Source organism: Dicentrarchus labrax, unplaced genomic scaffold (assembly GCF_905237075.1).
Source record: "Dicentrarchus labrax unplaced genomic scaffold, dlabrax2021, whole genome shotgun sequence".
Taxonomy (NCBI): domain Eukaryota; kingdom Metazoa; phylum Chordata; class Actinopteri; family Moronidae; genus Dicentrarchus; species Dicentrarchus labrax.
This window is the reverse complement of record NW_026136721.1, coordinates 22,721,046-22,746,568: the sequence shown is the minus strand read 5'-3', so window position 1 is coordinate 22,746,568 and position 25,523 is coordinate 22,721,046. Positions and strand designations below refer to the sequence as shown.

At 40.8% G+C, this 25,523-nt stretch overlaps 1 protein-coding gene across 2 annotated transcripts in view; it reads right to left on the bottom strand.

Annotated features, from left to right (window-relative positions):
* Nucleotides 1-254: 254 nt before the first annotated feature.
* The window catches only part of zcchc7 (zinc finger, CCHC domain containing 7), a 53,499-nt gene continuing 28,230 nt past the window's right edge, over nt 255-25,523 (bottom strand). Inside the window, exons 4-10 of one of the 2 annotated variants that reach the window (XM_051384976.1) lie at nt 23,272-23,321; nt 22,870-23,007; nt 22,608-22,778; nt 19,307-19,342; nt 4,517-4,612; nt 3,722-3,839; nt 255-2,676 (exon numbers count right to left, since the gene is read on the bottom strand). In XM_051384976.1, the coding sequence (XP_051240936.1) occupies nt 2,063-2,676; nt 3,722-3,839; nt 4,517-4,612; nt 19,307-19,342; nt 22,608-22,778; nt 22,870-23,007; nt 23,272-23,321 (1,223 nt within the window). In that variant the 3' untranslated portion in view covers nt 255-2,062. The remainder of the gene's footprint in view (nt 2,677-3,721; nt 3,840-4,516; nt 4,613-19,306; nt 19,343-22,607; nt 22,779-22,869; nt 23,008-23,271; nt 23,322-25,523) is intronic. The other variant, XM_051384978.1, reaches the window with a different exon arrangement.

Genomic DNA, 25,523 nt, shown 5'->3' with positions numbered 1-25,523 from the left:
TTGTCAGTACAGAACTCGCCCATATGTTACAATTTCTGTCAGTTCACATATTTATGAAGTTATCTATATCAACAGGGTGACTCACTTGTGGCAGCGTCACCGCATCTTTCTCAGTTCTAGTTAGGATGAAAGCAGTAATTATACATGCTGCAAGACTTTTGTGTAGCTGATGATACACTTAAAAGATGACTGATATTCCAGTACCTTACAACTACACAAATATACCATCAGGTTGAAATAAAGACACTTATAGATTGGAACCAAATTATTTTAATGAATCATCTTCATAAATTAAATACGTGATTATAGAACTGTTTAAAGTTACTGAATAAACCGATGTGAAGCACACAACTGATGATTCCTCTTCCTGAATCACAGAACTAAAAAGTCAGACAGAGAAGATTCAAGTTTTACTCATCCTTCAGAGACTTCAGGCAACTAGTATTTATGTTTTTAAGGAACTGTCTCACACTCTTTCATGTTATGTTATTAAGTTTTCTTAATGTTATGACCACAACAAATAAGACCATGTACAATTTGAATAGTGGATGGTTAAAAGTTAATACTGTGAGGGCTGCATGTCAGAGAGGTACTCTATCCAGACGAGAAAGGAACTGGGGAGGTGATGATCTGTAAATGTGTGTTTAGATGTGTAATAGATGTATTAACAGTATGTTCATATATTTAGATCATTTATTGAATGAGTGTTATAGAAAAATGCCATCCCTTTAGCTCTAAATCAACAAAAAAGTAATTTCCATGAGTATTTAAAAAAAAAAAATTGAAAACATCCAAATAAAATCTGCATTATTTTTCTGTTTGTCCATTGTACTTCGGTCCATCCATCACCTAGTATCTATCAACTGTGGATGTCTAGCTTTTGTAAACGTTTTCCATGTTTTTAAAACTCCCCATCCTTTGGTTCCAGCTACAAACAGCAGCAATAACTTTGTGTTCAGAGCAGAGGCACTAGGAAATTATCTTACTGTCCTTCAAAGAGCAGTCTGTGTTTATTTTCCAATTTTGCAATTTGCAGAAACAAATGTGAACAAAGAAATGAAAGAATATGATAGTAATGACATTCATAGTCCAATTTTAATCCTTACTTAAGCAATCTACTGAAAACATTGTAGGTCGATGCAACTTCATTAGTCCCTGTTTTACAGTTTCGCTGGTGAAACTGAAAAGGCAGTCAAACACAATAGACCCTTTTCACAGCAGACATTTTGACCTGTCACAGTACTAAAAGCACAGGTGGAACTAATAACATCGAGTCAATATTAAAACAATAATCCTGAGCCCATATGAAGATTAAAACAGGTTTTGCTTGCTGTAATCATCTCTGCTGTTCATACTGGAAATGAAGAGATCCCTTCCTAGAGAGCTTCCAGTGTAGGTGATGGGGAACAATTTCTGCCGTCCTTGTTTGTCTGAAGCTAATATGAGACTTTATAGGTCTGAGTTAGACAAATTAAGTGGATATCTTTCAAAGTCAGTCTTTTTAATATAAAATTCCCCCATTTTACCTCCCTGCTGAGGTGCACTGGAAGGATTTTTACTAAAAATTTAGCAACTTTGAAAGACATCCACATGATTTCTTCAACTCAGACTGCTGAAGCTTCATAATACATTCAGATAAACATTTTTGTCGGAATTTGGTCTCCCATCATTAACACTGAAGGTGCATTAGAGAAGAATCTCTTAATGGCGAGTATACAAACAGTAATGATTACAGAAAGAAAAAGCTGTTCAAATGTTCATATGGACATCTGACTGTTGATTTAGGACGGACTTGAACAATTGTGAACCTATCTGTTAACTATGGCTCCTTTCTGTGTCCCAGTCAACCCTGAAACTGAAGCAGCTAAACTCAGCCATCTTGTGCTTTTCCTACGTGCCAAAACATCTGCTGTGAAAAAGGTCTATGAACCAGGTACTTCCAAGTGTTTGCACCTGAGTGAACAAGATGTCTGAGATATCCCTAAATGCCAAGATGAACACGTACTATACTTTATGTACTGGTCATAGAGATCACAGCCGCTGACACTCACACAAACGGATACTATCTTTTGCGTTTCCTCTGTTTGATGATAAACAGGTTTTCATCTGTCGGGTACATTTGCTCAGCAAGTTTTTTGTCAGTAGTCCTCCGGGCGCGATTTCTCTTCTTCTTTCTTCCTTTCTCTGCCTTTGACTCTGACCCCTGCATCTCTCCAGTTACAGTCCAATGGAGACGGTCTGGTCTGCCGTCTCTGTGTCCTTCTGGTGGCACTTGCTTCGCTTTCCTCATCCTCTTCTTTTTCTTCTTCATCATCTCTGTGTTCTCTCCTTTGCCTCTGCCTCTGGGAAAGTCATCTGCTTCATCCAAAATAAGTTTAGCTGGTGGGTCTCTCGACTTAGGTACCGGTCTCTTGGGTTTCCATGGTTTTACGTTGCTGGTGCTTTCCTGTTGTTTGTACTTATTGTACTTTGTTTTGGGTGTTGGGGCCGTGAAGTCGTGGCTATCATTAAAAAAGATGTGGGTTGGATTGTGTCTGTGGTTGTTGGAGCTTTGGTGAGGTCTATGGTTATGCTGGTGGTTGTTTTTGTGATGGCTGATTTTCTGTTTCTTCTTTGGTGGTCCTGGAGTGACAGGGGTCTCAGAGCTGGCAGGGAAAATGCCTTTTTCCTTCAGTTCTGGGGAAAACAGAAAGAAAGCTTTAATTACTGATTTACTTTTCCTCATGCAGGGATGTTATCACAGCACAGTGAGCACTAAGAGGTAAAGTCAGGTTGGACAACAACTTTTTATAAAGTTATACCTTTGCAACAAGCTTCATTAAACTATAATAATGCCATAATGTGTTAACCAGAGTCATGGAGAACACAGAGTAAGTTTTCAATGAAAGTGCCTGAGCTTAGATTATTTATTGGCCATATACAAATGTGTGAGTGAATTAAACAGTAAGAATTGTGGCACATAATTCAATGTTTAGTGTATGTAATGTAATCTTTTGTTTTCCCACTTTATCAAACCATGACTCCAAAGCCATTGCACATACTGTATATATACTGTACTAAGTAAAAGAAACTATTCTAAATATGTATTGTTGCTTTTCAGATTCTATGTTAAAAATATGATTTTTACAAAATACAATGCAACAATCCCTAACTTTCTTGGCTTGTGACCCCTTAAAAAGAAGTGGTGTTTACAAGTTAGCTGCTAAATTTCTCACATATTTGATTTAAATGACTGTTCAAGACCCAAAGAAGTACAATTAACCAATATTTTAGAGCTTTATTTTTTCTTATTTTCTCTCCTATTTAGCATCTCATGATGCCTCAGATTTTTCTTGTGACCTTTTGGAGAATTTAAACCCCTGAGTTGCACTAAAATATGTATATAATGAAGTAAAACCAGCTCCACCTCAACCAGCAATGCTGCTTACACACAGAAGCACCAGTACTAACAATCTAATAATGTCATATAAAATAATATATCACTCACTGAAATACTTTTTCTGCATAACAAGCACTTTTACTTCTGATACTTTAAGTACATTTTGCTGGTACCTTTAGTTAAGTAGCATTTTAAATGCAGTAGTTTTACTTGTGATGCAGTATGATCACATTAATGTATTTGTACTTTTAGTTCAGTTAAAGAACTGAAACAGCTTTACAGCTAAGAGGGAAGTGTAGTTTCTTTCATAATGAAGAACAGATGTTTATTTGTGTGACTTACCTTTAACCTTCATCTTTATCCTGTGCTGTCTGCGGTTGATGTCTTCCACAGTGTCATAGTGGTTGATGAACGGGGTGGTGGGAAACGTCACTTTGAACATCCTCTGCCGTGTACACGCCTGACAAACAAACAGAAATCACATACAAAGAAGACAAGAAAAGATTAATGACGTGTGGCAACAGATTACAACAAAAGTGCCCTGAAACTTAAGGTGTAATAGATCATGTGTTTAAAAAAACGTATTATTATTAATCTCTACATTAATTCTGTAGTGTGTAACAGCAACACAAATGGAGCTGACTTTATCTTGACATTTTAAAAATATTTTTATAGTAGTTTTATTTTTTAATAGTTCCAAAGGTCCAAGACTGAAAAAAACCCAATAAACTCAGCGTGCTTGTTTTCAACATTTACTTTAAAATTATTGAAGTAATAATCTGACTGCATACTGAAACTCTGTAAGTTGAACCTGATGAACAAACCTGAAACTGGATACAAAAACAAATCATTTGCTCCAAAAATCTCTCTTATCGCAAGCAATAAAAAAGGAAAACATTTGTGAAGACTTATGTGTGGTGAGATTTTAACTACTTAGGGTTTGGATTTGTAGTGCAAAAGTAAACAAACTTTTCAACCCATTTAATACTTGCTCCGATAAATGTTTAATGCTAATCATTCTGGGATTTATTTTGGCTTAGAGACCAGAAAACAACAAGCTGATGAAATATGATAAAATACCTACACATGTAATGTTAAACACAGTTAAATAAAAACCAGACACAGTGAGCTACTCACATGGCCAAAGTGTCCCCTCTTGGAGCAGTTGTAGCAGTAGGCAGGGGTTCGCCCATGGTCCTCTCCCCGCTGGATAACAGGTGTACCTTTCTTAGTCTAAATACGGACAGAGAAAATGAAAGGAGCTTGTTACTAGAAAAGCAATTTTCTCTCTATAAAAAATGTGTTTGTCTCCCATTCACCCTCTTCTTAGCCATCATTCCCATGCTCTCTATTGATACGAGCGGCTGTGTATTGTACGGTGAATATGGGTGCTGATATAAACCAGTGATTACCAGGGCTATAGTTAGAGGCCTGTAATGACCCTGTATGATAAGTAACCGTCTGTGTGTGAGTGTGTTTGTGTGTATTTATGTGTGTGTGTGTTGGACACAGGGTCCCGTCCCCTATGGGCCAGTGTTCTGAAAGCCTTCCATGCTCCAGCGCCCACAGCAAATATACACTGATAAAGAGAGAGAGAGGAGACACAGGCACAGTGCATTTACTGCTAATGTTACACACACACACACACACACACACACACACACACACACACACACACACACACACACACACACACACACACACACACACACACACACACACACACACACACACACACACACACACACACACACACACCCCTAAGGTGCCCCCTCCTTCCTCTCTCAACCCTGATTCCAAGATTACAAATGATTTCTGCCCCATGTCATTTCTTAAACATAGCTTAGCTAACCTCCCCTCCTTTTCTTCTCCTCTCCCTTCCTCCTGCTTCCCTCTCTCCACCGTACACACCCCGCCGTCCCCGCATCTATCCCTCACACTTGTTTTCCGCCCCCCCCCCCTCTCCCTCTCTCTCTTTTCCGCTTGAGTAGTTTTGCGGCAGAAAGGATGAATGCTATTAGAGCGTCGCGTCATTATCGGGTCAGGCCGGCCGGGCTCCATCTCCATCACAAAGGCCAGGAGATCACAGACCTCTTGCAAGTGTGCGCGCACGCACACGCACGCACGCACGCACACACACACACACACACACACACACACACACACACACACACACACACACACACACACACACACACACACACACACACACACACACACACACACACACCCTAAGGAGATCACAGTCCCCGTCTCAAGCCCCCCCACCCCCCCGACCTCCACCCTTCCTACTCCTCTTCCCATTCATCTTTCATGTAAATTGGCTGTAGGTCTCCCCTCTGTCTCCCCCTCCCTGACCTTGGGCTTGTGTTATCTCCACATACTCTGATCCAGCACATAGACAGAATGAATGAAAGCACGAGAGGGGAGAAAAAAAAAAAAGAAGAAGAAATGAAATCCCCTCCTATTCTCCCATCAACCTATGATAGTCGGAAAACCTGGCGTGAATCTGTGTCTCTATGCATGTGCGTGTGAGGAGTTGTCTGCCTCATACAATATTAATTAACTGGATGTACCTTCATCCCTCTCTCATTCCTGCTCTCTGTTTTCATCCGGTGCTTCCTATCAGGGGCATCTAAATTGCTAACGGGGTGAGGGCTCGAGGGATCATATCAGTTTGGTGTCTTTCTCTTCCTTTCTCAGGGGTTTGGAGAGGAGTCCTAGAGAGGCTGGCTGTGCAGTGAAAGTCAATATGACACAGGCTTTTTTTTTTTAAAGATAGTTTTAAAATGTACTTCATATTGGGCATGGGATTTGAGGTTTAGTCTTGACTCTGCAAAAACTAACATTAGTATGTATATTTCTTTGTAAAAGCCAGATGGTAACAAGTGCAATCCAGGACTGTAACTGTTTCTCCTTAAATATCCAAAATAAGTTCTGGATTAATTACTTTACTGTACATTTATAGCACTTGATTTAAAGGGCCAAGATTCAGGAGGGTCTATTGGCAGAAATGGAATATAATATTCGTAGGTATGTTTTCATTAGTGTATAACCACCTGAATACAGTAGTGTTTTTGTTACCTTACAATAGAGGCATATATATTTACCATTGCAAATGTGAGACAATGATTATTGTCTGACTTGCTTTAACTTTCATTATTTTACTACCTGTAGTACTGCTAGAGAATCTCTAATGTCCCATGTCATATTAATATTTTAAGACTGGGTTATGGTTGAAATGAACTAGTTCTTACAAACATGAAACATTTCAAACGACCACACTCAAGGTAAAAAGCCTGTCATAGAGATGGGTGGGATGTGGGGGTAAGGGGGGGCGCCTTGGACAGTCTTTCCCGGTGGGAATTCATAGTGTTGCACATATTTGAGCACAATAAAAGTCACAAAACCAATAGCTGTGTGAACAAGAAATAAGAAGAAATAAAGAGGTTAAGTTCAAATGTCCGGCTTACTTTCTGACCTCAGAAAGGTGTGGAAGGAGGAGTTTTAAGCACTGTTCAACCATCTGAGAATTACTTTGATTGGAGCATACCGATGCTTTAAGGTGTGGTCACTATAAATGGTAAATGGTTACATTTATAAAGCGATTTACAAGGTTTTTGCTGTAGACACACACTGATGGCAGTGAGCCTGACTATCGAGAGCAAGTTGGGGTTCAGTGTCTCATCCAAGGACATTCTGACATGTCAACAGGAGGAGGTGGGGAATCGAACCCCCAACCCTATGATCAGTGGATGAACCGCTCTATCTCCTGAGCCACAGCCAAGCATTGTTAATGAAACTGCTCCCCCATGTAGAACATACATACTTACAGAACAGACATATTTACGTATAAAACAGGTAATGAATAACGTCTCATTTTAATATTCAAAGAGACATTTCCCCTATAGTGGATTGAATTTGGACTTTTCATTTTTGCCACAGAAGCTCCACAACTCTGCATAAGGGGCAGACTGGGACCGCAATGGAAATAAGTTGTAATAACTAACAGTGTTAGTATCCTATGCTTTTTTTTATAATTTTGTTTTAATATTTTTTGTCTTTTGTCCATGTCGGATTCAATTTGTGTTTTGTGTTTTGATGTTACTGTGACAGAACTAAATAAAATCTTATCTAATCTAATAAAAACAATCAATTACATCTACACATTTTCCTGCTTTCCCGAAAGGCGCATAACCTCTCCATTCATAAACTTGTTTGACAGACAATTCACAGCAGGGGAGGACGCATTAAAAACATCTGTCTGTGTTTAACCAACAGTCCTCTTGAGTGCAGAGATGGCAAGAGAGAGATCTGAACCTGATCCACTTCCTGCTGATATGACATGAAGAGCTTCTGGCGCTGGTCAGAGACACTTTGCCAGTCAGACAAAAAGAGGACTGGCGCTTCAGGAAGTGTGTGTGTATAGGAGGGTATTTCGCTGTGTGGACACAGACAACCAGCCATCCGTGGCCTCTCATGCATGCACACACAGACACATCAGCGCTCTCTCTCTCTCTCTTGCGCTCTCTCTGTCACACACACAACCATGTTTTCCCACAGTTGTCCCAACACATACACTGTGTCTCTCTAAGCCTCGCTCTCCTCTGCTCCTTGCCTTAGCTGCTGGTGGCAAAGCCGTGATAATCCTTTGGCCAACACAAAGCTCAGACTGTTGCAGACTACAATCTGAAGGAACACACACACATACACAGAGTTATCAAACACAATCCGAGAAGCAAACAGGCTTGTGTGTGTATGTGTGTGTGTGGGTGGGTGTGTGTGTGTGTGTGGGTGGGTGTGTGTATGAGGTGGATCTGAACAGTAACGGGTGGTGGGGGCCGGGGCCAGCGGAACTGTTTTGCATATGTTATTGCAGCAATGGGGAGAGGTTTGCATATGTTACTGGACCCACAGGGGACCAACTCTGCATGCTTTATCATAAAAAAACAGCCTCACAACACAACACAAGACTACTGGGCTCATACCAAAACAAACAGACCCTTGTGGTGTGTGTGTGTGTGTGTGTGTGTGTGTGTGTGTGTGTGTGTGTGTGTGTGTGTTTGCAGTATGTACATATTAGGTTAACGGGGAGGGTTAATTAGACAGTTGCGAAATGGCTATACGTGAACATCTTTTCAAGGAGAATACAAAAAAGGAACTAGAGGACCATTAATCCACTTATTCTCATGTGGGAATGTTAACTGTGCAATTTTCCAAAATTGTAAAGAATTTAATTATAGTGTTTACTCTCACTCGTGAACAGGAGCGGGAAAAATCAATCGTTCTTAGGATAGCGTTTAAGGTGGAGGTGTGCATGTGTGCAGTTAGGGAGGCTATGGAGGAGGGAGAGGAGGTGGTGGAGGAGGAGGAGGAGGGGGTCCTGCAAATAACCAGATGTGATTCCTGCCCCCTTTGTGTCTGCCAGTTCACAAAGACTCAGACCGAAGCCGTAACCCGGCGCCCTGTGAGGACTCGCACTCACACACAGTGCAATTCCCAGAGGCTCTTCCTATCTCCTCCCGTCAGTCAGTCAATCAGTCTGAACACAATCAGTAGGAGTCCTGATTTTCTCTTTAGAGAGAAAATGCTCCTGGAATGTAATGATAATGTGATGCAGGGGTGAACGGCGATGGGTTGCCACCTCTGGAGGAAACACCCCCCTTCCGCTCCCTCGTTTGGGGCAGCGCCGGGAGGTAATCTGGTCACACCGTGGAAGGCGGAACAGAGGATACAAGCTAATCTATTCAAATCTAGGTCTAAGTTATTTGATTTCTATTCTCAGCACTCACTCCTGAGTTCAGAGGCTTTTTTTAAATATATACTGTTGCCTGTGTGTTTATGGAAATATATCAGTCACGTTAGTCCCTGCAATTAGACAGAGACAACGCATATGAAAACTAGAGAAAGGGATTTAGATATACCATTACACAGCCTCTTATGCCCTGGCCAGGATGTTAAACTCTAATTTTACATCTCAGCCAACAAATCACACACTCACACACACTTTCATACACACACACACAACAAAATCGACACCATCCAGGTAAGCGAAAAGCCACAAAGACCCGCAAAGCCTGCAAGACCTCTGATAACAGTGTACCGCATGTGTGAGTGCACTCACTCACACATGCGGTGCATTTGTGTGTACATTCCTATGGTTTTGCATGTACATTCAGTAGTGTACGTGAAAAAAACACCTGTACCAAAGAATGCACTCCCAATGAAGTGCACCCCCCCCCCAAACAAATACAGTGAACTGGATGCATGGTTTGACAAAGATCATCTTTTTGTTTTTTTCTTAAATACTTACTTCTTGTTATTAACCACTGCTACAGTGTTTTATTTTTTTTTTACTAAGTGATGATTTGTTACAGGGCTGAAATTATTTTCATTAGCTTCATTAAATCAAGGAAATAATCCGCAGATTAATCGTTCTATCTATGAAATGTCAAGAAAAATAGAAAATAATCACATTTCAGAAGCTGGTATCAGCAAATGTTTTGGAATTTTTGCCTGAAAAGTCACTCAACTGATTAACAGATTATGAAAAGAGTTCATGATTAAAACTACTTGTTTCAACTCTTTGTTCTTATTTTGTTTGTTCTATAGACTGTTTTCTATGTATCTAATTTTGCCAAATTTCCCCATGTGGGATGTTAAAGATTTAACTGAACTGAATGTGTTTTGAGCTGTGAGATACCGACTGTTATTAACTGTCATACTCTGCACTGCATATCTGTGCTACCTAAAAGACTTAAACCTGCAGGACTTTTTTTTTTTTGCCCCAATGGCTGCTAATTGTTAATAGAACTGGATTGAAAACATACAAAAGCCATTTCCTTTTTACAAACGTACCCACCGCTCCCTCCTGTGCCATCAGTGTCTCAGTCTGTGGGGGAATAAAGAGTTGAGAGCCTTTTGACATGGCAGAGGTCTGTACTGTACAATGATGAGGCAGCAAAAACAGCTCACTGAATAGATGTGGATTTAAGGGATTTTTACAGAGCACTGACTGAATTGAGCACATTCTTGTAAGAGGAAGGGGGAAAGAAAAAAGAGGTCAGCCAGACAGAGGGAAGGACAGCAGAAGAAGTGGAATAAAGGTCGAAACTTAAACCTGTGATTTCAAATTCAGCAGAAAGAACAGGAGAATTAAGAGTGGTGGGTTGATCATTACTATTTGGATTATGTAATGTTCTGTTGGGTGGAGAACTGAATTATAAATTAAGCCTTTAACTCATATGTGGCTCTCAGCACAGTCACTCCTTTACCAATACGTCTGCGTACAGTATAGCGTGCTACTGTTTCAGGCATTATGTCATTTTGTGAATTCTTTCTGGTGTTTGTTGATTATTCTAGGGTTTTTTACTGCTGCAGTCTCCTTTCATGATGATTTTCAATTGTCTTTTGTTGTGTATGTACCACTAATTATATTGTTATTAATATGACTATACTATAATTTACAGAAATGGAAAGAAAACACCCACACACAGCTGTCTCAGTTCAAGACAGGTTTCTACTTTTTCTTCTTTTCTTCTAAGGACTATTTGTGGTTGAAACACTGTCATGTAAATAAAAGCTGGGGGAATGAGACAGCAGCAACGTGAAGGTATTTGTAACTATGTATGAATGTACAAGCACCTCCTGCTGATTGATTTATATAAACAGCACATCACTTTAAATCTAAAGCTACTGACACTTTATTCTGTCATAAAACATAACACAGAAAATTCCACAAAGAGTAAACTTCCTCTTTTCCTTGTGTGATCAGAGTGCAGTTCTCTGTTTGACCACTGAAGGGCACTCTAACACAGCATTCAGAAAAGGACCTGTGGACGATTTTAACTGCTGAAGTGAGACTGGCTGAGGTCAGAAAAGAAGTAGGAAAAAAAAAATTATTAACTTGTATTTAACACATTAAAACAGCTGTAAACAAACAATGTCATTCCTTCTAATATGAGTCTTTAGAGAGAAATCATTTTTCAAACCTATCCAGAGAAGGACTATGCTTTGGGCTTAGTGACCTGACCTGGTCACTGGGGAGGACAAGCATTTCCAGCTTCAGCTTAATGCACTGGTAGTTTTCCACTTTGAGAGGCAGCCAGTGATATCTCGTTTATATGACAGCAGAAATGCACTTAAAGCTACTTTCTTTGTAGCTGGTCTTGTCCTGCAATTCACCAGGAACTATTCTATCAACCTGGAACACAATGTACCCGACACATTCACAGACATCGTCTCTACAAAGAGCTGGGCATTTAACAATTAAATTTAATATCATGTCTGTGAATACACAACACATGCATTATTTCCTGTTAAGAGATTGTATGAATCATTATCCCACAATACAATAAATATTTGGAAAAATAAATCCAACTGCTCTATATTCTGTCATTGAAGAAATACAAAAATATATATATGTGATTCAAATAAATAATTTTCACATAAAAAAACTTGTATTTAAAAACATATAGTTGTCTTCTGTGAAATAAAATCAGAAAAATGTTGTCGCAAGTGTGCAACAGACAGGCTCTGATACAGGGATATGATTTGTGTTGTTCCTTAAAAAAATTGTTTTTACACTGGAAAAATCCAGTACGTATTTCAGGAATTAAAGCAAAGAATTTAAATGTTACTTTAAACAGGACAGTAAAGAACAAGAACACTGTTCCTTTAAAATAAAATAAAAAGTGATTAAAACTAAATCTAGTATCAGACAAAGTGTCTTTAAGCCTATTTTCAAGTTTCATTATCTAAGGACGGTAAATTCTAAACCATGTTTGACATTGCAAAGGATTTAGACTTCTTCATCTGATTTGTGATACTTAATGAATATTTGCAAGTGTTCAGCTCAGAACAATTATTTAGTTAAACCTATAAAAGTGGAAGAAATGAGCCATTTGAATTATACAGACTAAATATTTTAATATTTTGAAGCACGTAATGCACTACGAGCTTTAATTTGACATGGACAAACTCAAGAGGTCTACTTTGTTAAAAAGTCATTCTTTTTTTTTTTCTAAAGAAATGTAAATGTATTTTTCTTTTCTGAAAAGAAGAGGATTGTAAAAGGGGCAAAAAGACCTAACCTTGGTCTAACAAAGACATGTGTGAACCGAGCATACAGCAAAGAACCTTCTGGAGAAAGACGGTGAGACAAAAAAGGTATAAAAAGGTACAACATACTAAATGAAAAGGGAGGAAAAGGGAGAAAAAAGGGCAGTGAGGTGAGAAAGAGGGACACCAAATGGAGTTTAAGGAAACGGCTTCATTTCTGTGTTGAACAAAAAGGTCACAGACTGTTTTTTTTTTCTTCCACAGGAGCCCCGAGAGACACTGAAACACACACACCTGTCCCTGAGGAAAAGATCGATAGACAGACAGACACACGCCCACACACACACACACACACACACACACACACACACACACACACACACACACACACACACACACACCACCACGAAGAGACAATCCGCTCAATACACACTCACACATATACACCACCGTGGGCAGAGGTACCGATCAATAAACACACACGTACAGGTGTCACAACTACTATCTAAAGAGAGGCCAATCAATGCTCACACACCGATATACCTGTACCAATCAGCTGCAGTGTGCTCACATTCACTCTCTCTGCTCGCTCTCTCCTCTCTCTTTCACCCTTTTAATACACTCAGCCCTGCTGGTTTCTCTTTCTCTCTAACCTCCCATCCTTCTGAATCTTTTACAACACTCATCCCTCTCTCCCCCACCCTATCCAGCTATCTCTGTCTTCCAGTCTCTGGTCCATACAGAGTGATTTTCTCCTATGTAGGTGAATCATGTTGAATCTAATGTGATATGGCCCCCTCTTGCTCCGATACATCACATACAGCTGCCACAAAACACACCAAAAAAGGCTCATAGAACCTTAATTAGTGATTAGGATTTGACCCACATTCAGAGTTTGAACTATAAAAAAAAAAAAAAAAAGGGAAAATTCTCACTTCAAATATTCTTGCCGGGTTAAAGAGACAGACTACACTTCCAGCAGCAGCCAGGGGGTGGCGCTCTGGTCTTAACTCAGCACTGCATAATCTTGAACGCTAACAGGAGGAAAAAGTCACTGTGCGTGTTGTATGCATAAACGCACGTATTTATGCAAGATCTTCACATGCATTAATGCAGCCTATGTAAGGACAGCAGGTTGTTCAACTTGCTCTGCCTCTCCTGCCCCTTCCCGATTTTTCTCCATCCATCCATCCCCCCTTCATTGTACTCCTCCTCTCTTGTCTTCCCACTTTTCCTGTCTTCCATTCCTGTTGTTCTCCCTCTCTGTCCTAAAACCTGGTCTTCTTTCTCTTTGCTGTGTTGTTGGGCTGGTGATGATAAATTAGATTATTTTTTGCCTTTCCATCCGTCAAATATCTCTCATGAAAACACTGCCCCTGTTGGGTTCATATCAGGCTGTGTGGCATACTGAAAATGGCGAATTACGGTGATCTATTAATTGTTTATAGCCTTTTATCGAGGCAATAATTTGCTAGTTTCAGCCTCAGAATTTGCTGTTTTGTTTCACTGTAACTTGAACAATAAATTTGAATATGTCACTTTTCTCTAATTTCTGACATTTTATAGGGAACACGATTAATTGATTAATCTAAAAAATGACAGACCAAATTTATTGATAGTGAGAATAATTTTAGGAAACAGCTCTATGCTATATTTCTGTATCAGTTCATCTCTTGTATTCCTGTTATTAACTGACTCAAAAGACAATATGACATTAAATTTTTTCTGCTGCTCCAATAATGTTTAAGAACAGAAGCATTATCTAAAGCACAAACAATTACCCTCACTCACTCAGAGTCAAAGATCTTCTCTCTACAATCTGCAGTTTGCACAACAATCAGCAGAAATCCAAAGCAGAGGCAGCAATGTGATTCGTTTAAGAAGTGCGGGAGAAATCCTAGCCATGCTCCGATAACAGAAGTGACTCAACCATTCACCCATCTTAGACTGAAAGTAGCAAGTTCACACCTGTTCTTTCGAGTTTGTTCAAAGGCATTCTGAGAAATGAAGGAAAACGCTAACAGAAAGTCAATGTGGCTGGCTGGTAGAAATATGCACAACAAAAAGATTTCACCTGCAAAAACAACAGCTAGAATGCATTAAATGTCATATGGATGATATTTAAGAGGATTTGTCCTATGATATTGTATGTACAGTTCTAAGTGAGAAAAATAAGAAAACACAGTGATGGAAGGAGGCAGGCAACGGAGGTCACTGCAGGAAAAGGAGCGACCCCACACTGTAAAACTGTATGCAAAAAGAAAGAAGTAAAACCAGGGTGTCTGTGGGCGTATGTGTGGGTGAGTGAAAGAGAAAGACCGACTGAGAAAGAGTTGTTGAAATAAACCTGTTCTTGGAAGCAAATCTTTTCTGTGTAAGTATCGCTGTTGTGTAAAAAAATTTCTACAAAACCATATGACAGAGGCAAGATGAAACTGTTGTGGATAGCTTTTTACTCCATTTACTGCTCTATATATATTTGTAGAAGTGTGTGTGTGTGTGTGTGTGTGTGTGTGTGTGTGTGTGTGTGTGTGTGTGTGTGTGTGTGTGTCCATGTGTGTCAGTATCTTACTTTCAGAGTAAATACCCCAGGGCTTTGTGGTCTATACTGTGCGTTTTGGAAGAGTTTGTTAGTCGAGGGCCAGGTGCAGGCAGACAACATATACACTCATGGAAGATAAACGGACCCTGCGCACACGCAAACACACAGACGCACACATAGAGACACACACACACACACACAAGAAGGATAAATGGACCCAGTAGCAGGGAGGTCTGACAGAATGCCTTTTCACACCTGGCTGAGCCCAGCGGAAGGTGACAGAGTCACATCTCCCAAAGCAAACACACATACACACACAGACACAGACGCGTGCACACACACACACACACACACGCACACGCACGCGCCACACACACACACACACACACACACACACACACACACACACACACACACACACACACACACACACACACACACACACACACACACACACACACACACACACACACACACACACACCTTCTCACATTGGGGAGTTCAGGGTCATAAGCAGCATCATGAATAAAATGAGGCTGTCTTAAACAGAAGGAGCCATGTGTATGCATGTGTGTACTGTAGGTGTGAGTGTGTGTTTGTGTCTGTGCGGGGCCCCTAACCCCCATGCCAGTTTGGATCTGTAACGACCTTCTGTTCCCAGTGCTTAAATGGCTTAAATACTTCAATTAGACCTGGGTCACAATCCTCCACCCGTTAAAGCACGGCGTTACACACAAACCCCCACACACACACACGGAAACACACACACACAAAAAAAAGGTGGTTTCATCATCCTCCGCAGCGACCAAAGAATCTTTCCATTGCTTTTTCATCAGTATCTTCTCCTGTCATCTATGGTTTGAAGTGAAACTCTACAGTAAAACATATAGCATCCCCCGCCACCATGTAAGCAACAATTAAACTTAACTCCCATCCTGTCTGCCAGCGTCTCCCCTGGAACTTCTCTGTCGTCCTCCTCCTCCTCCTCCTGCTTCCTCCTCCTCCCTTCGCCTCTCCCGCCGTGCTACCCTTGCGCTAACGATGCTGCCTTTTCATTAGACAGCCCCTGCTAATTAATCTCCATAGAGGAGAGTGACAGACCTCCCCCAACACACACACACACACACACACACACACACACACACACACACACACACACACACACACACACACACACACGCCAAGATATATGCAAACACACACTCTTCTTCCCTCTCTCACTCCCTCGTCCCGAGTGGCGTTGGCAGCCCATTTCATGCTTTATCACGTCTTTTAATTGACAAACAAGCTGCTCTTTTCTCTTAGGCTGAGGTCTATATCACCCCCTCGCTCAGATGCACACACACCCACCCACACACCCACACACACACAAGGAGCCAAGAAAACTAGTTATCTTCTCAGATTTTGGATAAACACACACACACAAATAAGCAAATGCATCCCAGCTGACATATGGCCCACGCGACTGTCACACAGTTTTCTACTCTTTGACACATTTACAAATACACACACACACACACACACACACACACACACACACACACACACACACACACACACACACACACACACACACACACACACACAGACACACAGACAGACACACACACAATGTCACATGTGCACTTAGGTTGAAAATGAGGGGGGGAAAGGGTTCTCATCACTTTTGGCACTTCCTTAATCTTCTGAGATGTTTTCTTCACCATGGTTCACTCATCTGCTACAGGGCAAGGTCAATACCAATCACAACCGACGTATTGATTTTGAGTGATTGTGTGACACCTTTCCCTTAACGATGCTCACGGAAAATAAATTCTTTCCAGTGGCTTTTTTGGAAGATCCACATGCTAAACTACAAACGATCTGGGTTCTTGTGAAAGCCTTGTCACGCTGCTCAAACAGCTGTCACTGTTTGGTTTAATTTGATCGACATTGAAAGATACTACATAAAGCATAAGGAGAGAATGAGGTGAGGGTCAACACCAAAGACCTTGGTGTCATTCCGAGCTCACTTTCAGTGAATAAATTAATATTGTTGGATGTACTATTGGTTGAGGCATATTTTGTACAGTAAGATTTAAAATATTTCTATTCTGATGAGGCAGGTTCTGCATGAAAAAGATTTAAGAAGTGTCACTGGCCCTAAGTGGGGCAGGGTGAGTGTGCTGCTGGCTTAGTCACCCCCTCCATCCCCTTCACCACTACCACCACCTTGTTCTTTTACATTTCTCTGGTTTTAATTGGGACTTTGAGCAAAACTACTATGTCCACTGGGATTTTGCAAAATTTGACACAGGTTAAACTTTTAGTACACTCTTTTTTAAAAATATATATATACATAGTATTGGGGTGAACATCACGGTATGTGAAATTCTTGTGCATCATCTGCCATTTATGTGATGGACTATACATAAAAGCTGAAATAACAGGAAGACTTTTGAGACATTCATTTTTAGCCCCTTTGGTATGCTAAATATGATATAATCATATGATAACATGATTTATCACATAGAGATACTTTAATGTTATGAGCTGTGCAGTGTTCTGTGTACCTGGATTTCATTCTTTGTTTCAGAAAGCTCCCAATCAACCAACTTCTCGTGTCCAATCAATGGCCCCTGATCCTCCGCCCTCTCCCTCTGTCACCGTTTTTTATTTATTCCATAAACATAAATCTTAATAAATCTTAAAACTAACTTTGTTTCCTCCTTTATGCTGCTTCCCCCCTGTAACATAAACCTACCAAACCCCCCTCGGTTTTGTGTGGTCTCCCTTTTGTTTCTTGCACAGTGGGGTACACAGTATCCAGGATTTTAGAAGTAAACCCTGCTAAGCTAGGCGCCAAGTGAATCAGTTGAACTGATTTCTCAGTTTTTCCATCAGCTCGCTACTTTATTATTTTGCCTTTTTTGTTTTGAGGCAATCCTGGGTGGAGGCACTATTCTCTGTTGGGGGTAATGCTGCACGATGCTATTGGCCTTGTCTGGCTGATGGTGCTGTACAGTGTTTTTGCCTCACAGAGGACAGTTAGGCATAGGTTTCTGAAACAGTATCTGTATTTAATTGTTGTACTGAATGTCTACAGCTTGGCAGCTTGGGATTTTGAGTCTTTGTTTTTTTCTTCTTTGTATATGAGCTTTGAGTCGTAGCTGGGTTTTCCTTTTCATCGTATGCATCCTATTTGTGTGCTACCTTTAGTGTTAAGTGCTTTTGTTAAATCAGTTTGGTAGCTTTTCAGTAGCCTGGGTTTTTGTGTAGACAAAACATTGAGTTTGTAGCTTTGTGTAGTTAAGGACCAGTGTGTAGGATTTAGTGGAGTCTAGTGGTGAAGTTGCAGGCCAGTGTTTGGTTTGTCCGTTCTGAGATACTAACATGGCGGACTCTGTGGAAGATGACCCGCTGTAGATAAAAACGGCTCATTCTAAAGTTACAGAAAAACGACAACACCTATTTTAATAATATATTCATGAAAACATAGCAATGAATTTTATATAAATTTTCTGCCAACAGATTCTTCTGAAGATTACAAACTGGACCTTCAAATGCTACGTTGTTTGGACACATTTGGACACAGGTGAGGTGTGAGGTAATAATAATTTTTAGATATATTTTTGGGCTTTTTATGCCTTTATTTGATAGGACAGCTCACGATAGACAGGAAAGGGGGGGGGCCACTGTGGTAAGGACTCAGCCTACATGGAGCGCGCTCTGCCAGGTGAGCTACCGTGCGCCCCTCACAAGTCTTCTGTACACTGAGTAAGTATACTATGAAGTCCGCATGGCAACATGTGTAGAGGATTTTTTGGATTAGCCATGTAAGGAGCTTCTAGACAGTTCTATTAAGGATCAGTTACTGAAAGCAGCCTCTAGTTATGGAATTGAAATCACTAGCAGTGATACGAAGCTTAAAGTGAGCATTAAGGAAGCTCTTATTTTGAATGAAAAAGGGGTACTTCCTGCTAAGAATGAAGAATGAACTCCTTAAGTGCATTTGGCTCTGCTGTTGGTACGTGTGTGTGTTTACTTGATAAACATGCCCTGAAGGTAACAATATAGCTACGTGTGAAAAATGAATGATGAAACTGCAGGAATTCCTATTCTTGACAATGTTGTGTGATTTTGATTAACACCCAGCAGCCACCAGGTATAGTACACTTAAGTAGAGTGGGACATTAGGTAGAGTAGAAGAAGAAGTTAGAATTTCAGTCCACCAAAGTTTTTTTTGGTTGACTACAGCCCATGGAAACACAGTGCAGCAGAACTCAGGTGAAAGTGTGAATAGCACTAGTGTGGAGGCAGTGTTGGTTTTGTGGTAAAACACTCACCGTGATGTGATACTGTCTCCAGATCTCTGGACAAGCCTGAGGAGAGAAAAAAAGGTTTTATATGGTCATCAAATATATTATGTTCATTTATAGAGTAAATAAAAGGAATGACTCAGATTAAAAAGAGGGGAATAAAACAACCTGCAGCTTGTGTGTATCTCTTAATTATGAGTGGGATAGTATAGACGGACGAAACATTTAGGCAGATGCTAACTAACAGACAGGAGAGGACTGAGAGAGGGTCAAAAGGAAACTGAAAACAGACCGTGGTGTCATTTGTTTGCCTGCCAGACTCTTTAAGTCTCTTCCTCCATCTCTCTCTCTCAACCTTTATCACCCTGATTTCTCAGAAATGGCCTGTTTCCCTTCCTTTCTGCAGTCAGTCACTCAAACAGTCAGTAAGTAAGGCAGTCAGTCGTTTTGTCCCGGTGTGGCTAAAGCATTATCTCCGGGGCTTCGCCACGCTGTTCCTTAAGCGTTCCAACATCCTTTCCCAACCGCCGCCACTTCCCACTGGGAAATTGAAAATGCCGCAGTCGCCGCAGGCAACAAGATTTATCTACTTACACACCTACTGAGTGGGAGAGACTGAAAGAGAATGGAGAGAGGAGAGGGAGATCTAAGCTGGTCCTGTGAAGAAGGCCATTTTTGAGTTTTCTCTTGCATACACTAAACAACTTCTAATACAAATTTGCATGATATGCAAATTCTTGTCACATTAAAAAAAAGGGTATTTGGCCCGCAGTGCTCGTTCAAATCCTGACCTTTAAAGCACCCTGTAAAGAACGCTAGGCACTTTTTCTGGCTTAATCTGAGCTGCTTAGATTTGAATACAGAGATGGGCAAATATGAATTTCGATAGCTGTATCCTCCTCTACCTCTCATCTAGCTTTCTTTTCTTCAACAAACCCCCCCACCACCACACCCACACACCCACTCCCTCCCGTTTGCTCTCTCCCTCCAGACCGCCGGGGTAGTGTGTTGTTGTCGAGGGCGACAGGCGAGGCGAGCGACACACTCGCGCTCCGTCAACCGTCTGTCTTTAATGAGAGACACAGAAAGGCCCAGGGGACAGAGACCTGACTCTCTTTCTCTATCAAACACACACACTAACACGTACAGTATCATTTGTGAGTGTAAGGGGGAGAAAAAGTTGTGTGTTCCAAGGAAAGGGTAATTACGATACCACACAACTTTGCATCTTTGTTTGCTGTTGATATGCAAAAGAGAGACAAAGAAGAAGATGAACGTGAGGATCTGGAGAAAGAATGGGTGAGAGAGAGGGCAAGGAAGAGAGGAAAAAAATGGGCGGTGTGTGTCCTGGTCTCCCCTCTCCCTCTGGTGTTCACCTGGTTACTCATCCATTACACAGAGCACAGTACATGACTGACTGGCGGAGAGCGAGGGGGGGGAGACAGAGGCGCAGGCTCTTACATGCACACAGGGTTTTCCATTCTATGGCATTAGTGTAAATGGGCAAGGTAATGAACGTTGCGGTAGGATAATTGTCATTGATGGTCATTAGATTCACCCTTCAGTGCCAACGTACGCACGCGCACACACGCACACACGCACACACGCACACACACACACACACACACACACACACACACACACACACACACACACACACACACACACACACACACACACACACACACACACACACACACACACACACACGATGAGCCCACAGCTGGAATATGCAGCATGGCAGAGACATAACTAAGCTGTAATTGCTGAAGTGTATCAATTAATGTGAACAGCAGCGTGTACTGACCCCTGGTCACTCATTATTACTAAGAGAGAAAGTGGGGGACAAAAAAGGGGGACAAGAGGAAGAAAGGGGTAATGGAGAGAAAATAAATATAGCATAACAGAATGATACTGTATGCACCATACAGTATCGTTCTGTTAGGAAGGTAGTTGGTGCTTCATCATGTTTACAGTAAGCACTAATTGTATTTTCTACAAGCCAAAGTTCCCACACACACAGAGTGCTTGCTCATACAGTAGCATGAAGTTGACTGAATTTAAAGCTTTCTTATTCCTGCAACACTTCATTTCCCTCTTTTTACTATATACAGTATGTCTTCATATATTGAGCATTTGCTTTTAGTGTTAATTTACATTCAGCTCCTGTGAAAAGTGCAGGGCTTCCTTTACATTACACTCAAATGTGGTATTTGGTTCCGTGATAATGTGTTAACTTCCACAGTGTCAAACCAACCATATGCTACGTACTCAATGCTACAGCATACAATGATATCTTGGACCATAATACCATTCCAACTTTGTGGCCACAATTTGGGAAGGCCCTTTCCCGTCTCAGCATGCCCATATCCAAGTTTGGTGTTGAGGAACTGGTCTGCACAGAGCCCTGAACCCCACCCAACAACTTTGGATGAACTGGCACCAGAGCGCAACCTCACTACCTCTCACTAATAATGTTAAGGTGTCCACATAGTGTGTTTGTCTGGAAGAAGGTAAGTCTGTGGGTGCATTTCATTATGCTAACATGTTTTATCGTTTCCCCCCACTCACACCTTACCTCTTAGCTCCTCCAAGTAAGGATGTGAGAGCGATATGAGGAAGAGATGTGACGATGGAGGAGCCGAAGCCACCAAATGAGACATCCCTGCTTCCATAGCGTCAGATTTAAGCAACGTCCGTTATTTATAATGTGATACACAGATGTATCACCTGTTAAATCGATTGGTACGAATGTCACAGAAACCCTAACTTAAAACCTTACAGTACTCAATTAGATTTGTAAATTGTTTAACGTAGCTGATTATTATTTTGTTATATCTCACCCGTGTTCTATTATGAAATCTCTAGATCCATATAAACAACACTACAGATTAGGAACTGTGAGAAAAAAACTGTGTAAATAAGAAATTATAAAATTTTGTTTAGGATAATCAGGTATCAATCAGGTAGTCAATAATGCCAAACACACAAGTAGCACTCATGTTCCACATGTGGAGGTGGTATTTTTAGATCCCGCCCACGCCACATGATAAAAGACTTCTGCGTAAGATACTCTGTGTTTTCTCGCTCTAAGCTCCTCCAGAAGCGTCCTTTCTCCTTGAGCCCCATTTAAGGGATTGGAAGACCCTTCATGATCGCGGAGGGTGAACAATTTCCAGGTCACAAGAGGAGAGAGGACGTGAAGAAGCATAAGTTGGCATAATGAAAAGCACCCTGGCTTTATTTCTCCCTGCCTGCATTGGACTCAAATATGCAGATCCTTCTCTTATTTAAATTACAAACTTATAAAACAGGATGCTATACTCACGTCAAAGAAGTGCCCCGGCATGCTGCAGCGATGGCACTGTTTGTGCCAGTACGCTTTCTCGTTGCAGGACTCGTAGACGTGCCCGGGCAGGCCACAGTTGTTGCAGTGCTTATTGGGACACTGAATGGCCAGGTGGCCTGGGGTGCCACAAAGGAAGCAGGCCAACAACTTCTGCACACATACACAACACAGTAGTTTTACATACTTGTACTCATCAGTGTGTATAAACTGTACATGCTACTGTGCACTGAGTGGAACTGACTTTGGGCTCAGGGCAGTTCTTGGAGAGATGTCCATTCTTGTCGCAGTTCCTACACTGGACATTCTTGCTAGTATAGTATCTGTTTGACAACCGCTGCACCACTATCTTGGCACCCTTGTCTTTGTTGTATATTTGTGCCTGAAACACACACAGTTAATGTATCATTTACAACATGTTAGTAGCAAGAATAAGTACAGCAATACATTGTTAGTGAAAATCTGATAAATATTATTTCCAACTCGCTGTGACTGACAAAAAAAGTCAGATACGAGTGTGTTATACCCTCTTATGATAGCAACATATTGTTTTTAGAAATCAAACATTACTTTGACTTATATCCTTATATAGAACCAGTCCTAACATTGCATTCTGCAAATATATATATATATATTTGCCTCCTACCTCTTTGTCCTTGTCAGAAACCAACCAGCCGCCCTCTTCTTCTCCAACATCTGGCAGAAAAAGGAAAATTAATGAATTACTAAAGTTTAGTATATACTAATCACATACTCTAGTATGATAGCAGCCTTACAAGCAAACATAATGTCATTTTTATGTTTAGCAAGATGCAGCTTTATTGTAAAGGAAATCTTTACACAAAATGATTCCTATCAAACACAGACAAGTTAGGTATCGAGAACCCTTTCTGAATTGGAATTCACAAGAAACCAAGGATTTTATTATGAAATAAGCTTTTTCAAAATATGCTTCTACATTCTTGAAAGCAACGTTGGGATCAACTGTGCATCAACAATACTGGTTACACATGCGTTATGTCTGCTTATGGCAGCATAAATCTACAGAAAATAAAAGGTAATCTTTGCTTTAAATTTTCTTACTGAAACAACATGACCAGACAAGGGACCAGGATTCAATAAGAACCAGAACTGATAGATTCTAGGCAATACCCAACCCTATTAAGAACTCTAAACCCTAAGGAGTAAGTTTAGCTTCCTGTTAAAGAAAGACACACACATACACACACTGAAACTGACACAGTGGCAGCCCAGCACATCTGTATGAGAGTGGCACTAACAGCGCCCTGAGGGAGACCACTGTATTCTCCTCAGGCCCACAGAACTGTAACTGACATCCAGAAATCGTAACGTACACACACACACACACACACACACACATACACACACATACACACACATACACACACATACACACACTACACACACACACACACGAACACATGAACACACAGACACGTGTACTCAGCATAAATTATGTGCTGATAGCAACGACCCACACAGGCTCACATGCTTTCACAAACACATACAGACACACCCACGCATCGACCCCCACGATTAGCTGGTTGACAGTCTTTAGCCTTTGGACAAACATACAGCCTTGAGCCATAATCAAATATTACAGTCTCCTTTCCACCTCTCGCTCTCTTTCCTTTTCTGACTCTCTCTATCCAGTCCCTTATCGCAATTCTGCTCAGTCCTCCTTCCTTTGCTTTTCTCTCTTCTCTTCTACCTCTCTTCTCCCCCCCCCTTCCCTGGGTGTGAGGCTGCAGTGGGAGGTTATCACCTCTCTTCCCTGTCAAACAAATTAAAATGGCTGCTGTTTGGATGGGGCTTCTTTCTGCCACGACCTTCACCTCCAAAAAACACACACACACACACACACACACACACACACACACACACACACACACACACACACACACACACACACACACACACACACACACACACACACACACACACACACACACACACACACACACACACACACACACACACACACACACACGCTCTTGCGAGTAACTCAACGTCGTCGTCATCACAGCAAACGCTAGAAGGATGATTTTAATGTTTTAACATCATTTGAGCGCCCTCTCTGTTTTGATTACTTTGTGAAGATGAAAACCTTCAAATATCCTTTAGATGGTGGTCTAGCTTGGACCAAATCAGTTTTCCAGAGCTACTGAAACATATATATTTGGGAGATACACACACCACTGACCATACAACGTGTACAAGCCAACACAGTCCTGTTTTTAAGAGGGGCGTCTTTCATCTCTGAAAGGAAAAGTTACCCTAATACAGAATTTACACCAACACCACATCACTCCACAAATGCTCGAATTGAGAATGCAATCATGTGCCCCTAATTTTAGGTCTGTCCATTAAAACTGAATTAGTATAGTATAACTATGTTGGACTCAAAATGGGAATTTTACTTTAAGGTATGTTTTTCCTTGAAGATTAATATGAATTTGAAGCAATAAAATAATCAAAATATAAGATATTAATCTTAAAATGTCTTCTTTTATCTGACAAACAGACAAACCCTGAAAGACAGCAATGATATAAAACAGAGAGAAGTAAATCCTCATGCTGGAGAAGCTGGAACAGGCAAATATTTGACATTTTTGTATGAAAAATGACAATTGATTTTCAAAATAGTTTCAAAATCTATTATCTATCAATCGACTAATCAAATAATAAAATAATCTTCAGCTATTTAGGCTAGGGGAACACTTAAATGACAGCTTTTTTTTTAATTTTAGTTTTACACTGATTAGTTTCCATCAAAAAGGTTGCACATCTGCTTTCGGTTCATATAGTAAATCAATTACTGAAACCTCAGATGATTATTGAATGTGTGATTATTGTTGTGGTCTGTTCACTTAGGCT